General features: G+C 38.9%; 1 protein-coding gene across 4 annotated transcripts in view; it reads right to left on the bottom strand.

Moving 5' to 3' along the window:
* Nucleotides 1-16547, bottom strand: part of CACNA2D1 (calcium voltage-gated channel auxiliary subunit alpha2delta 1) — a 677013-nt gene that overhangs the window by 27095 nt on the left and 633371 nt on the right. For all 4 annotated transcript variants that reach the window (XM_065420204.1, XM_065420229.1, XM_065420221.1 and 1 more), the window contains 7 exons: nucleotides 16080-16140; nucleotides 14123-14220; nucleotides 7739-7823; nucleotides 7363-7425; nucleotides 2981-3084; nucleotides 1353-1439; nucleotides 901-968 (listed from right to left, as the gene is read on the bottom strand). In XM_065420204.1, coding sequence (XP_065276276.1) covers nucleotides 901-968; nucleotides 1353-1439; nucleotides 2981-3084; nucleotides 7363-7425; nucleotides 7739-7823; nucleotides 14123-14220; nucleotides 16080-16140 — 566 coding nt within the window. The remainder of the gene's footprint in view (nucleotides 1-900; nucleotides 969-1352; nucleotides 1440-2980; nucleotides 3085-7362; nucleotides 7426-7738; nucleotides 7824-14122; nucleotides 14221-16079; nucleotides 16141-16547) is intronic.

Here is a 16547-nt window from a genome sequence, read left to right as displayed (position 1 = left end):
CACTATCTCAATCTCTCTCTCTCTCACACACACCCACACACACCCTTTCTTCCTTCTATTGTGTGTTGGGCTACTCAGCTCCCAGACCACACTGCAGCCTCTTTTGCACTCACTGACACCCACAAGTCCACTTTCTTTCTTTTTCAGACAAGCAGCTTCCTTCACCTCTTGTTGATGTGTTGGGACATGTAGCTGCTTCTCCACACTCAGCTTACCAATAGAGCCGCAGCTCGGATAGTACTAGCATGCCAGACATGAATCTGGGTTCCCACCAACTGCGGCTCATTGAGCCTGTTTGCTCAACTACTTCTTGTCCCTCCCCTTCCCTAGTGTGCCAGATCCTTCCTTTACTTTTCCTTCTAGCTGCCACTAATTTTCTCCCCTTCTCATTCAACTCCTTTAAAAATTCCCATTCAACTCCTGCCAGGTGGAAGGGTCCCAGAGCTCGGACTGTAGCCCAAGCCTGAACGTCTATGCCACAATTAAACAGCCCTGGAGCCTGAGCTCTGGGAACCTGAGTCAGCTGGCACCGGCCAGCGACGGGTGTCCCTGCTTTTCTGAGAGTTTTGGCTCATTGTAAAAACACAATACTGTCTCTAGTGGCTGACATATGCCGTTGTTATGCATTTTCTTTTCTCCATTGTTACTACTGAATCTTGAGACATATTCTAACCTCCAATGCAAGACATGTATAAGTGCGTAACTGAAAAAGTACAGCTGCTTTTTAATAGATGCATTTTGTGTTTTGAAATGCTTTAAACAGCACCACCAGTCAGCAATTGTGGACCTTTATGAAGTTGTAATACAAAGCTGCCTGCACGGAAGGGGGAAGCACCGGTTTATGCTCATAGCTTAGAGAAAAGGCAAATGAAGTTCAACAGAAGTCAATCAATTCCTTACCAGGCTCTTGGTTGTGGTTTTGGTGAAATTTTCCATCCAGCTGGTTGCATCAATTTTTATTCCAACAACTATAACAAACAAACAAAAAACCCAGGAAATTCTATTTAGCAAAATGAAAGGAAACAACAACAAAAGGCAAGATCCTAAAACAGATGAAAAATTCACCATAAAAGTCTAACTTCTGAAGCTGATAAACTAAAAGAAATAATTTTTCTGACCAGTCATCTGTCCTCCAAGGCCCTTCATCACTCTAATCAACCAAATATCTATACTAACACACTGTTAGATCTTTGGCTAGATTTTCACCAGCAAAATTTTAAAAAGCCTTGTGAAGAAAAATTGTAGAAGACTGAGACTGCTTTGTGATTTCAGTTAGTTTTCTTATGGAGGTTCGTGATGGACAACAACAAAAGAACTTGTGTATTTAGAGTACTAGCACCATTCCATCTTACCTGCGGGTTTAAGAAGTTTTCCACCAATGGTTATTTCCACAGCCTTGCTCACCATAATGCCTGTTTCATAGCTACTGGCTTCACTTTCTGAGAGTAAGGGAAAAAACAAAAGGTTAAAAAGAGTGATGTGATCTTTTCCTATTCCTGGCCCTAAATAAAGAAGTCCTACCCCTCAACTCAAGTTCAATCAAGAAATTAACCATTATTTAACTGGCAACCATCATCCCCAAACCAAAATCTCTATATGAAAATGTTGTACTTACTAATTGTACTTAATAGTTACCCCCAGCTATGCCTACAATCACGAACAATCAGAACAGTTTGAGGAAAATATATTTTGCTCTTCTTTATTTACTTTGTACATTTGACAACTCTGTGTGTCAGTCAGTTTCACTGTTCTGTGTAGTTAGTGAGACCCTGATTCTGCAAACACAGCCGTGAGCAGCCCCGTGAAATGCAGAATAGGGGCCATAGATTGTATGGTCATTAAATAGAGCCCATGCAGTCTTCTAGTCACTGGACGGTGCGCAGCCCACTAACAACACTCAGTAAATAATGACTGGTACTGTGACAGGCTAACCTGCAGGCAGCACTGTTTAATATGGAAAATGAAGTAAAAAAAAAAAAAATGTCCTGAGAGCTTTCAAAGGAACAGGATTCCTAAAAGGTTTTGAAGCAGGCCATTTTACTACCTGGCTAGTATTTTTTGAAAATTGCAATAATAAATATGTATATGAAATAATTGCAATAAAATACCCCCTCTAAGAGGGAAGAGTATCTCATTCACAGCAGCATCTGCTTTCAGAGGAGCATTACAAGGTTAATGTGTCTCAGTGATGGACCTCTTCTCATCAACCAGTTTATTATTGTGGATATTTAGGTTTTAAATATTACAAAAGGTCACAGAAACCATTTCAGCAGAATAATATTGATCTGTAAAATAATTCAAACTCAAAGGTTTGAAATGTTAAATAAATCAGTGGCACAATCTGGGCTCCATGCAGAAGAAAAGCTCTCAGGACCACACAGTTCTGTGATTGCACTTATCCAAGTTCATTTTGGAAAAAATAAATAGTGTGGTGTTAAAGCAGTCATGAAACTTCAGGCCTTCCTTGCCACTTTGCACCTCCCTTTGGGCCTGGTTCCCCCATGGATGGCTAGAGCCAACACTGATGTGATCTAGGGAACTCAGCTATATAAGATTGCTCTTGGATCCCCTCTCCGATGTCAATATATGGAACTGAGGCTCTTGCAGACAGTATGATACATAGTCACTGTAGTTTCCTTCACACAAGAAACTCTGCATTTGAGAAATCTACAGAAACCTTTCAAGCCCAATTAATTAATAAAATATATAACCAACATGCATTTTAGCCTGTTAGTTACTGGGAGAAACAATGCAGAGCACATCGCTTTACTGGGATGGATGACTGATTGTGATGACAGTTTCCAAACCCGAGTGACATTTTTTTAGAACTGCTTCCCCAATGAATCGGCAGACTCTGTTGGAATGTCTGTTCTGAACTATGCCACTTTAAATAGCGAACTCAACTGGTAAGAAGGAAAACATCCACGAATGTTTATATTGTGCCAGTCTCCTCTGGAATTTCAAAGTAGTGATGACTTACTGTTGTAGTATGGAGCTGTGAAGATATAGTTGTCATTATCCAAGCTCCGTTTATAGAAACTGACTTCGTAAGTTTCAGGATTTTCTGTCCAATCATCTCCTGCCCTATACATGGGGGGAAAAAAGGTCATAAAAAAGAAAGTCTGTCAGATTTTCATTTTAAGCTGCAAGGCAGAGGTTTTTTTCCCCCTTAATATAAATGTCTTGACTGGGAAACTCATGAGCTCCTTTTATTACAATGTATGTGTGCCTATCCTTCACAAAAGTCTGAGCTTTCAGCAACTTAAATTACAAACTGCAATGAGAAAAACAAAACCAAACAGACCATAGAATGGAGAAAGGGTTCCCGAGAACAACATGGACCAGGTTCAGAATTTTTATACGGGCATTTTTCTGTTTTTAAATCTATCACTGGGTTTATTTAAAACATAAAACCATAGAGTTATTTTGCATGACATCCTTTATTCAAAATCACACAAGCAGCTTAACAGACAATTAATAAGAGAGGGAGAGAGAAACTGAGCACTACAGGCATGGGAGGCAAATCCATTGGGGAACATACTCCATGACATTTTTAATGGGTAAAATATACAAGATAATCCCAGGAAAAAGATAAATTTGCCATATAAATTCATATTAATATAATCCCACACACCCCCTAAATAACTGAAGATAAGAATTGCATGATATGGTATGAAATTTTATCACTTTCATGTGTCCTCTATATTATCTGTTAATGTTGCATCATTCCCCTTTACATCCTGGGAGTACTTGTGATTAGTACTTTAGAGTATTCATGATTTTCAAGCTTGCCAGCCAAATGCATGTTGAGCAATTAAGGGTTAAGTGGCCAGATGGCTTTTAGAAGGACATCACTTTACTGCTATACTGTGCTAAGAAGAAGCTTGGATTACTATGACCTGCTCTGGCTTCACAGTCAGTAGGAATTCAATAACATTACAGACCAGTTTCAAATGCGACATAGCTAAAATCTGCAGCTCAAGGAAAATCAAGGTACGCATATGAGATTTCACATGTAACGGTGCAGATTATTTCAGCAGGAAAAGTTGCTCTCAGATCAGCTGTCCGTCAGTCAGTGCATTGACATACTGACTAAAAGAAAGATCGGCTGACTTTTTAAAAAAAAATTTATTCACCCAAATTCTGGGCATCCATCGTGGGCCTAAGTATGTGTCCGAAAGCATTGTGCCCATGTTATTCTCCAGTTCCCACCTGTCTTCTATGGGAGCATATCTCCTTCAGAAACTTTGCTGGGACTTGCTCTTACAAACTCCCTGTGTTCAGGTGGACTATTGCAATCATATGGAGCCCTAATGAATTGGGACTACACATAGGCAAAGAGATCCATTTGCATGGTCAGTTTGTCTGTGCGGAGGTTGGAGGGGGAATCAGAGATTTGGTGAGAAAATAACTCCATAAGGATAACTTAAATCAATGTCTCATTTACAATGCAGACAGTGTCATTGACATACGATTACCTCACCTAAAATATACAGGAAGGTGCAACTGAAAGACAATCTACATAGTAGCATTTCTTATTATGTATCGGAAGGGTACAAAATATATCGGAAGAACAGAACAGGTCGTGCTGGTAGGGGAGTGACACTATACGTGAAAGAAACTGTAGAATCAAATGAAGCAAAAATTTTAAATGAACCAAACTGGCCATAGAATCTCTATGGATAGTAATTCCATGCTCTAATAATAAGAATATAGCGATAGGGATATATTACTGACCAGGATGGTGATAGTGACTGTGAAATGCTCAGGGAGCTTAGAGAGGATATTAAAATACAAAACTCAATAATAATGGGGGATTTCAACTATCCCCATACTGACCGGGTACATGTCACCTCAGGACTGGATGCAAAGATAAAGTTTCTTTGACACCTTAAATGACTGCTTCTTGGAGCAGCTAGTCCTGGAACCCACAAGAGGAGCGGCAATTCTTGATTTAGTCCTAAATGGAGCACAGGATCTGGTCCAAGAGGTACCACTTGGTAATAGTGACCATAATATAATTAAATTTAACATCCCTGTGGTGGGGAAAAGACCACAGCAGCCCAAGACTGTAACATTTAATTTCAGAAAGGGGAACTACACAAAAATGAGGAGAAAAATAACTTATAATGTACAGCGCCAAAAGTGAAATCCCCGCAAGCTGCATGGAAACTTTTTAAAGACACCATAATAGAGGATCAACTTAAATGTATATCCCAAATTAAAAAACATAGTAAGAGAACCAAAAAGTGCCACTGTGGCTAAACAACAAAGTAAACGAAGCAGTGAGAGGCAAACAGGCATCCTTTAAAAAGAGGAAGTGAAATCCTAGTGAGGAACATAGAAAGGAGCATAAACTCTAGCAAACGAAGTGTAAAAATATAATTAGGAAGGTCAAAAAATTTGAAGAACAGCTAGCCAAAGACTCAAAAAGTAATAGCAAAAAATTGTTAAGTACACCAGAAGCAGGAAGCCTACTAAAAAACCAGTGGGCCCACTGGACAATTGAGATGCTAAAGGAGCACTCAAGGACGATAAAGTCATTGCGGAGACAATAACTAAATTCTTTGCATCGGTCTTCCCGGCTGAGGATGTGAGGGAGATTCCCAAACCTGAAGCATTCTTTTTAGGTGACAAATCTAAGGAACTGTCCCAGACTGAAGTGTCATTAGAGGAGGTTTTGGAACAAATTGATAAACTAAACAGTAATAAGTCACCAGGACTAGATGGTATTCACCCAAGAGTTCTGAAGGAACTACTGCAGAACTATTAACTGTAGTCGGTAATCTCTCATTTAAATCAGCTTCTGTACCAAATGATTGAGGGATATCTAATGTGACACCAATTTTTAAAAAGGGCTCCACAGGTGATCCCAGCAATTATAGGTTGGTACGCCTGACTTCAGTACTGGGTAAACTGGTTGAAACTATAGTAAAGAACAAAATTGTCAGACACATAGATGAACATAATTTGTTGGGGAAGAGTCAACATGGTTTTTGTAAGGGAAATCATGCCTCACCAATCTACTAGAATTATTTGAGGGGGATCCAGTGGATATAGTGTACTTAGATTTTCAGAAAGCCTTTGACAAGGTCCTCACCAAAGGCTCTTAAGCAAAGTAAGCTGCCATGGGATAAGAGGGAAGGTCCTCTCATGGATTCATAACTGTTTAAAAGATAGGAAACAAAGGGTAGGAATAAATGGTCAGTTTTCAGAATGGAAAGAGGAAAATAGTGGTGTCCCCCAGAGGTCTGTACTGGGCCCAATTCTATTCAACATATTCATAAATGATCTGGAAAAAGAGGTAAACACTGAGGTTGCCAAATTTGCAAATAATACAAAACTACTCAAGTTAGTTAAGTCCCAGGCAGACTGTGAAGAACTACAAAAGGATCTCTCAAAACTGAGTGACTGGGCAACAAAATGGCAAATGAAATTCAGTGTCGATAAATGCAAAGTAATGCACATTGGAAAACATAATCCCAACTATACATATACATCCACTCAATGTGCAGCGGCAGTCAAAAAATCGAACAGAATGTTGAGAATCATTAAGAAAGGGATAGATAATAAGACAGAAAATATCATATTGCCTCTGTATAAATCCATGGTACACCCACATCTTGAATACTGCGTGCAGATATGGTCGCCCCATCTCAAAAAAGATATATTGGAATTGGAAAATGATAAGGTATATGGAATGGTTCCGTATGAGGAGAGATTAATAAGGGGACTTTTCAGGTTGGAAAAGAGACGACTAAGGGGGCATATGATTGAGGTCTATAAAATCATGACTGATGTGGAGAAAGTAAATAAGGAAGTGTTATTTACTCCTTCTCATAACACAAGAACTAGGAGTCACCAAATGACATTTATAGGCAGCAGGTTTAAAGCAAACAAAAGGAAGTATTGCTTCATACAACGCAGTCAACCTGTGGAACTCTTTGCCAGAGGATGTTGTAAAGGCCAAGACTATAGCGGGGTTCAAAAAAGAACTAGATAAATTCATGGAGGATAGGTCCATCAATGGTTATTCACCAGGATGGGCAAGGATGGTGTCCCTAGCCTCTGTATTCCAGAAGCCGGGAATGAGCGACAGGGAATGGATCACTTGCCGATTACCTGTTCTGTTCATTGCCTCTGGGGCACCTGGCATTGGCCACTGTTGGAAGACAGTATACTGGGCTAGATGGACCTTTGGTCTGACCTAGTATGGCCATTCTTATGTTCTTATATATCCTTGGGGTTACCAAAGAAATTTCAGCTGTATGCATAACATCCATTAATTGGAGAGTCCATTGATATGGCATACAGGAATTATTTTTGCATTCTGATCTTATTTGAAAATAAAAGGACCCTTACCTTTTAGGGTAAACTCTAGTGATTCCACCATCCGTAACCACAAACTGTGCAACAACTCCATTGCTATGACAAAAAGCAGAAGTTTAAATGAAAGCTAATTAGAACTATTACCAACTTCACCTTCACAACAGCTGCCATTTAGGCACAGAATTATGAGAAAAATATACACATTTTCTAATCAACATGAAATACTGAAATATACATATCACAAATCTAGTTTTATTTTTGACTTTGATATCTAATCACAAATTGGAATTTACCAGGCCTTGGGTCTTGACATTCATAACAAATTTACAAATACCCCGATGACTACATAGTTAATAAAAAAGATATGAAAATGAAAATGATATGAAAAGATATGAAAAAGAACACTCACAGAGATTGCTTACTCCAATAATTCTGAACTAGTTCATTCGTAAATCCTGCATCCAGCAAAACTCTAATGACCATATCAGCATTACCTAGCAAAAGAGACAACATGAGTCACCTGAAAACACATGACTTTGAGATCTGTAAATCTGTTGAAGATGAAACTCTGAATTTCTTGATTCCTGCTACTTATTAATAAAAAACTATGTGATTTTTCAAAATGTTGATTGATGGTGAGAAGAAAATATGCTAATTTAATCAAAACCTTTACGCTAAAATTTTCAAACTCAAGTGGTTAAAGTTAGGGTTGGTCTCCATTATGGGGAGATCCACACTGCTGCAATCAATGCAGCAGGGATTGATTTAGCGGGTCTAATGAAGACCCGCTAAATTGATGGCAGAGCACTCTCCTGTCCACTCTGGTACTCCAGCTCTACAAGAAGAGTAAGGGAAGTTGACTGGAGAGTATCTCCCATTGACTCGGTGCAGTGAAGACACCGGGATAAGTCAACCTCAGAAACGTCGACTCCAGCCACATTATTCATATAGCTGGAGTAGCATAACTTAGGTCGACTTACCTCCATAGTGAAGACAAGCCCTTACATTACCAAATCAGAATACAGAAGACAACTTTTTTAAACTTGTCTTTTTAAAATTGGGCGCCTAAATCTATTTTTAGGCAGCTTACTGGACATGGCCCAAATTTCAGAGGTATGAGTGCTCACAGCTTCCATTGAACACCCAGTACTCTCACTGAGGGCAACACCTCTGAAAATCAGGTGCCTAAATATTGTGGTATTAAGTTTGAATAGTTAGAGCCACTATTCAGGGTGGCCACTGGGTGAACTTAGTAAGGAGGTAAGACTCTATGTAAACAAGAAATAAAGACAATCCTGCATTCACTCTGACCAGTGACCAGTGTCCTGGATCTCTGTATTCTCCACATATATAGCTTTAGGTGGCTTGGGCTAACTTTAGCTTTGCCTACATTACATTCTATAAAGCCACCCAGGTACCAGATTAATTATCCAGTCATTTAATGTGGAAAGAACCCAATTTTGTATTAAAGATGGAAGTTAACATACTGTGAAGAGCACATTTTCATTCAAATAGCTGACATCTCATCCTTCTCAGGACATGCAATTAAGCAATTTTATTTGTTTTATCTCTTCTATGTAGGAAACTGCTGCAGTACCTTTCCCAGACCCAAAGAAGAGCTCTCTGTAGCTTGAAAGCTTGACTCTCTCTCACCAACAGAACATCTAAGGCTATACCCTTGAAAAGCTATTCAGAGGTCAGTGCTTCTCAAGCTCTTCTATTATGGAGACAACTTTGTAACAGAAAGTTCTTTACAACACCCTAGTGATTTAGATAAATATTATAGTACCCAATTTTACAGCTGTGGAAAATAAAACAATGGCTGAACCAAAGCCCAATGAAGTAAACAGAAAGACTCTCAGGCCACTCAGTGAGGCAGCAGTTGAATTGGGATTAGAACTAGGGAGTTCAGACTCCCAATTTGAATTTCACCGAACTCTGTGGTTTCACTGCAGAGGATATCGCAAATTTTTTCTATGATATTGTTTCTTATGCCTCAAGTTTCATTCTTACCTTTGGGCTCAAATGAACTCAAAATGACCCACGGTCAAAACCACCCAAGTTTTTCTGCATTTCACATTTAATCTATTCATTCTCTACTACTCTTATGCAAAATCATAAATCAGTCCATGAACCTTTGCAAAAAAGCTTTCAGTAAATCCACTTTAAAATTTGAATTTGTAATGATCTCTACTACAAACATCAACACAAGCAACTCCTAGGCCATGCTCTAACCAGTAGACAGCACTGCTTCAATCCCATTTTAATGAATTACTTTAATCTTAATTAGGACATATTTACATTATCCTGCTAAAGCCAACTTGTTTAGCTGCAATCCTTCACAACCTTATTCACGTAAGGACTCCAATTACTTGGGACTCATGGAATTAAATTTACAGAGGTGACTGCAGAAACAGGGATGGTTTAAGTTACGGTTATGAAAAAAATAAAACAATTAGGAAAATAAATTCAAATATCATTGTGAATTCAAATCTGAGAGCTGGCAGTAATTTGACAATGTGCTGTATGGTTTAATTACTCTCTAAGCCCTAGTGTGTACCATGCTGACACTAATGTGTCCTCAATACTCAATTATAAACTAATGTAGGCTATTAGCTTAGAGTTTTCATTTATTAAAATTTCTTTCTGGGTTAAGTCATTTGAGATGAATAATCTAATTTCTAAGAGTGACTCAGGGGACACACTCAAAGTTACAGTCATACATTATACAACCATAATACATCATCTGATAAAACAAATGTGTGGACAATTAAGAAAATAAATTAGCCTTAAAGATAGTTACATTGTGAGAGGATTTCATATCTTGTTGCAGATTATTCCAGCTAGGTGGTCTAACAAAGTAAAGACATTTTTACTGCAGTTCCCTTTGGATGAAAACTACCCCATAGTAGTGCTTAGAATCTGATATCCCTTCGGCTTTCATGATAATTGATCCCATATCATGACAGATCACAAGAGGTATATTTTTCTCTCCATGTCTCTTTAAAACCTCTAGCAATGCTAACAGGAGGTAGGCACTCAAATAAATGAATATAGCCATTAAAATCTTCTGTGAAATTTTCTTGAACGGTAATGTTTAACTGATGTCTTTAGCAACAGAAATATACAGTGGACGCATTTAATAAGTTCATTCCAATTTTAGAACTATTATCATTTCCAAGAATATTTCCATATTTACAATGGGGAATACCATTGGTAACACATCCCAAACAGGAGTGAACTATTTAAGTGCACCTATTGTAAGACTAAGCTTCTTATATTAAAATATTGTTCATTCTACTCTGAAAAATCAGAATGTAAAAATGACATGCTTTTACTATTCAGAGATCTGTTTCCTTTTTATATTCAGAGTAACATCTGTGAAAAAGCAACTTTTGTGCATTTAGTGACAAACATATGTTTTTTCCTGCTTTCCCAGTTGAGCAAACAAAGCTAAGGCTGAGTTCGGAATTCTATTCCATCTTGTGCATCTAGACATTATTATTTTTTTGTATTAAATTCCAGTCAGTCAGCAAACCCACTGAAGTCAATGTTTTCGCATGGGTGAAACTTAGTGCATGACTTGAAAACAAAAGGAGTTCCCAGGTATAACCCTAATTTGGCCCACAGTATCTTTATTGTTGGTGATGATGCATGAGCTGTAAAGAATCAAGTTTAACTCCAAAAGTCCAGCTGAATTTGCAAAGGTGACAAAAAGAAAAATGTCTTTTTTATTTGTGAACTGACATAGTTGATATGGAAATCACTGACAGACAATAAACATGGGACCAGGCAATGCCACTTGTACTTTCCAAAGAAGAACTTCACTTAGGCCTGATCAAGTAATACACATAAGCATGAGAGTAGTCCACCTTGACTATCAGAACTATATGTCATTTAAGTTAAGCACATGCTTGTGGGGTTTGCTGGATTGGGGCCTTAAAGAAGAAGACTAAGTACAAAATACTCATTCTATGATTGAACCTTCCTCTGGGTTTTCCAGCATATTTGGTCTATTAAACATGTAAGCTTCTCTGTCCTTGTACAGAATCAAGCACACAGCTGGTGCTTAACAAATAGTAAATAATAAATTATAATGGCAGATTGCATTCACCCAAGGAAAATGCTTAACAGACATTGACTAAAGGAACCCCATTTTGCAGGCAGCTAAGTTTAAACAGAGGCACAATCCTGCACCATTGAAGTCCATGGGACTTTTGTTGCTGGCTCCATTGACAACAGGATCAGGTCTGAAGTGACTTGCCCAGTGAAAGTGACAGCAAGCCAATGGAAGGGTCAATCACAGAACCTAGGAGCCCATGCCCTCTCCTCTAATCAGTAGCAAATTTCATGGCAACTGTTTTGCCTCAATGTAGAAAGTGACTGAGCAACCTCAATTCTATACAGTTAGGGGCAGATTTTGATTGGCTCTTTATGGGAGAACTAGTGTGGAGAAGAGAAATAGAAAGCCCCTTCCTCCACCCCAGTAAATTTACAGAGGAGGCAGCCAAAACTGGGGTTCAAAGTGTTGGGGTCACATCAGAGTCAAGGCCCGCCAGTGCTCCAGAAGTGATCCAAGCCCCGGAAGTGGATTGTCTGTGTAGGTGTGTGGCTAAGACTCCATCATCTCCCTCCCAGTATACAGCAGTCACTGGCTGGCAGTCATGGGCAAGGCTGCACCATGGGGAGTGTAGGCTCCACTTTTTTTTTTTTTTTTTGGTAACATATGCAGTATATGCCTCTACTTAGTGTGTTCTCTCCAGGGATCGGGATCATATGGTTTAAATGTTGGTTATGCCTCCATCCACAGCGCTCGAGTGCTGGAGGTGCTGTTCCCCACTTCCTGTGCTTGTGCTTCCCTGGTTCATAAAATTAAAGATTTAGGTCTTTGTAGCCAAAAGCCCTCCGTTACCTGGACCTGGCAGAGCAGCACCCACCTCCTACCCAGGGAAGTGATACAATTCTGGGTTTTATCAGGATCCGCTGTAGGCATTGCGCTATTTGCTCCTTTCTCGCAGGACTGGGAAGGAATTTTTCCTCACCGCCAGACTAGCCAAGGCGAAGTGAGTTTTTTTCCACCTTCACCACAATTGGTTCGGGGGTGGGATGCGGGGGGGGGGGGCGGATTAGCTGGGACAAACATGAAACGGGAGGTACTCCATAACGAATGCATGCAGGGATCAGATAAAATGGATTTATAAAGGAGTGGAAACGGGGAGGGGGAGAGAGTAGTTTGGGGATCCTATGACTGGTACAGCCAGGAGCCAGCCCCCATCCTTTATAGTCCCCTCTTAACCCTCATTCAAGAGGGGATGGACGTTGAGGTCCCAGCAACAGATTGGCTGGGGATGGGCTGACAGAAGCCCTCAGGTATATAGTGAAAGGAACTTGGAATTACCTGCACTGTATACTTATGTGCCAGGTACTCCCAAACATTTAAGAATAAAATTGTGGCCTAATTAGACCACACCCAGCATCTCCTGTCCTTCTTCCAGCATAGCCGGACAAAGAAAGGATTGGAGCAACTCAAGAGAGACGCCATCTGCTCTTGGCTCCATCAGAAGGTTTGTCAATGGCACTAAAAACAGCTGATGGATCTTAATGAATATCACAGGCGTCTGATATATGTTCATCAGCAGGGAGACAGCATTAAATAACATAATCCGTGTATTCTCTCCATTCTCTGAATCATAGTGGCGGTGTCAAGTAGACCCGAGGGCTCCAGCTGCTGCCAGACCTGCTCTGCCACATCTTTCTCAGCAACTTTCCCTAACAGAAGAAGATTTGCACTGGGGTGATAATTGGAGAGATCATCGATGTCATGGAATGGTTTCTTGAGCTAGGATCTAACAAATTGCCATCCTATGTCTTGTCTATTTTACAGGAATACTGCATGTTCCATTTGTAAGCACTCGTTCCAGTACCCAGACTTCAAAATTCAATGGAATCCATGCACATGAAGGGAAATGATAAAGCAAAACTATAAAAGGAATATGTCTTTGTAGTGAACAGGAATATGTCTGTGAGCCCTCTAGTGGACCTCCCTGTCTTCTGCTGTAGAAGCCACCAGACCCTAACAATAATTGTGTCTTTACTCTCTTTACTCACAACATTCAGAATAGGAAGAATACACACGGACAAAGCTGGGTTCCGAATAACCATGTTTACTAACGATAGCAAGCATAGAATGCTTAGCATGTGCTTCCACACCTGCTTTGTTAGTTTCTGGTGCCTTCTGAAATAAAAGGCCCACTAGAGGGCTCACAACTATTTGAAGGGATATGCTACAATCTTCAGAACGGATCTATCTGAAAGGTCTTTATACCCTTAGGCCAGTGTTGAAACTGACTGTGGATGTCGGTAAATATTAGATAGAAGACAAAGATTTTTTCTTTCTTTTAAATTCTGCCTGTGGCATTGTGTTGGCTGACAAAAATGTGAACCAGAAACAGTGAGGGAGTGTAGAAGGGAACTGACTGGCATTTTGGATGCTGCTGGAAAACAATCCATGAGGGAAGTTTGTAAGTTTTTAATACATTTTGCTTCATATTATTTAGGGAGATTTCTCGATGGTCACAGCAATCTGCAAACCAATCTTACCAGTGCTCTCTTGGATATAAATAAAACCTCTGATAAGTTCAATGCTCTGGCCTGTATGTAATTCCATTAAGCAAATAAATACAGAAAACAATCTTAAAACACTGGCATAGTGAAAGCTATTGTCTTGCAGCGGTTTTCATATTTTTATATCTCCCTGTGAAAATAATTTTAGTGAATGGAATAGAATACTTACATGAAGGGCTGTTTGGGGTATTTCGATCAATAAACTCATTGAAATTTAAAAGAAATTCAGTGTTGTTGTATGATACTTTTACATCATTACAGTATTCTCTGAAAAACAACAAAACATCAATCTTGTTAGATTTGTTTCAGGTGCGACTGGTGCTGATAAGAAATGGCTCGCATTTCCTGCAAGCCAGGCAGAGCTTTGCAGGCCCTCAGATCAGTGATAGTATATTATAACAGACAATGGAACAGGATTCTGCAAAATTCCGTTTACCCTCTTTGCAGAATTCAATAGGAAGAGACCAGTTTCCTCGCCATCTTCTAAAGTGTTTTACGTGACCCAGCCAAGGGAGCAACCTAAATTATTGGTTAAGTAGAGGCAATCTTTAGCCAAAATATACTGGAAATCTTATTGTTTAAATGACCTCTTAAGATTGGAGGCCCTTGACTGGAGATTGTACACTATTAAAACTGAATTAGAGACTAACTACTCCCTCCCCCCACAAAATTCACCTGGGTAAAGTGGGTTTATTTACACATATTTGGTATGACCACATACCTCGTGTGATTCTCTGAAGCAGAGCCATAAGTAAATATGCTAAAAATCACTGTTCACTTTAAGGGGAAACATTAGCTAGCAAGTGGCATTAAATGCATTCATTTCATATTAAAATATGCACTAGATTTTCCATAGAAGAGTAAATGATAAAGAGAAGATAGGTGTTGAACAATTACCAGTGCTATAGGGAAGTAGCTCATTTTCAAAAAACAATGTATATGCTATGCAAAGGGAAAAGTTGGTTCAAACATTTCTTTAGAAAGAACCCACCTTCCTGCCATTCACTTATTACACTATGACCAAAAAGAACCCAGGCAGAATTTAGACCCCAGTCCTATGGTCAGCAATTCAATGGGGCTCTGTGCCTGGTTCTGCCCACATATATTAGTTGCAGAATCAAGTATCCTTTATCAATGCTACATTCCATTATCAATGCCTCCGACTCTCCAAGAAAATTAAATGCTCCTGATCAGTTTTAGATTGCTTTGAGTTTGGGGGCAAGGGGGCCCAAACAACAAAAAAACCCACCCCACAACTATTTGCTTTACATGCGATTTCTTTTAGAATACATCTTTAGTGTGCTAAAAAAGCTTGAGCTTTTGAGCTAGAATGAGTTTGAATCAATCTAGACTGATTGTGTATAGATGATTTCTCCATTGTTTATCACCACTGTCTTTTTAAGATGCTACATATAAAGACTGACTAAAGCAAGAGTATTTATACTAATATGTTTCAGTTGCACAAATACAATGGACTAGGAAAGTAGAATTCCTTGGGAAAACCCAGGAAACTAATGCCCTTACTGGATCAGATTCATCCCTGTTGTAACTCCACTGAAGTCAATGGCGTTACACCCAATAATTGCAATCGTAGCTCTTATGGAAATACTCTTCATCCTTAAACCTCAAAAGCCTTTACAAAAGAGATAAGTATTATTATACCGATTTTACAAGTGGGGAACCTGAGGCATGGATAGGTTAAGCCAGTTTGTCAAATATCATCTGGATCCAGGAATAGAATTAAGAACTCCTGAGTCCCAACGCTGTATTCACTAGACCACACTACCTTTCAATAAATAAATAAATGAGGCTTACTCGGAGGTAGCAATTTTTTTCTTTTATCCTTCCAAATATTATAACACTGCAAAGTATGGAGTGCTATATGATAAACTATGAGATGAAGTAGCCTGAGAAGATGTTACCCATATTCTTCCAATAAAAATGATATCTAAACTTGGAAATCTGAGTTTAACCATTGCTCTTATACGTAATAATTTCCCCCAGCACATTTCATGTGCAAAATTAAATTTTATTGGGCAAGTCCATGCTTCATAAATGTCACTAACCTGATCAAGACTTCTTATTTACTGCTGTGTATAATGCTTAGAACTGGGAAATTGACCAACCTTGGTGCTATAAAGGTATAGCCAGCTTCATCAAAGTGATCAATCTTTAGAGTTTCTGAATCTACAAAGATGAAGGTTGAATATCAGATATGTAAACAGAATTTTGTAAAATTACTTGGATAATTTCTGCATGCATCTGTGAATTTTAAAATATGTGATCTCTAAAGAACATTTTTCTAACTAATGTACTATACCATCATCAGTATTCCACATTGCAGGAAGAAATGATCTGATTATTATACAGCAATACATCAAGCAATAACAGAACAATAGAAGCAAGTTAAGTCTGAGTCATTGTTTCATTATCATGACAATATGATAATCCAAAGTATATGTGACATTTCCATTATCATTATAATGTGATAATTCAAAATACTTGGAATGTTTAGGATTGAGAACATCAAGGAAAACATTTATCTCTAATATTTTCATCAATAAAGTTATAAAGCATAACTTTTACAGTAAGTC

The sequence above is a fragment of the Emys orbicularis genome, chromosome 1 (assembly GCF_028017835.1).
Source record: "Emys orbicularis isolate rEmyOrb1 chromosome 1, rEmyOrb1.hap1, whole genome shotgun sequence".
In the NCBI taxonomy this organism is placed as follows: Eukaryota; Metazoa; Chordata; order Testudines; family Emydidae; genus Emys; species Emys orbicularis.
Note: the sequence above shows the minus strand (reverse complement) of the source record. Positions and strands in the feature narration are given on the sequence as shown.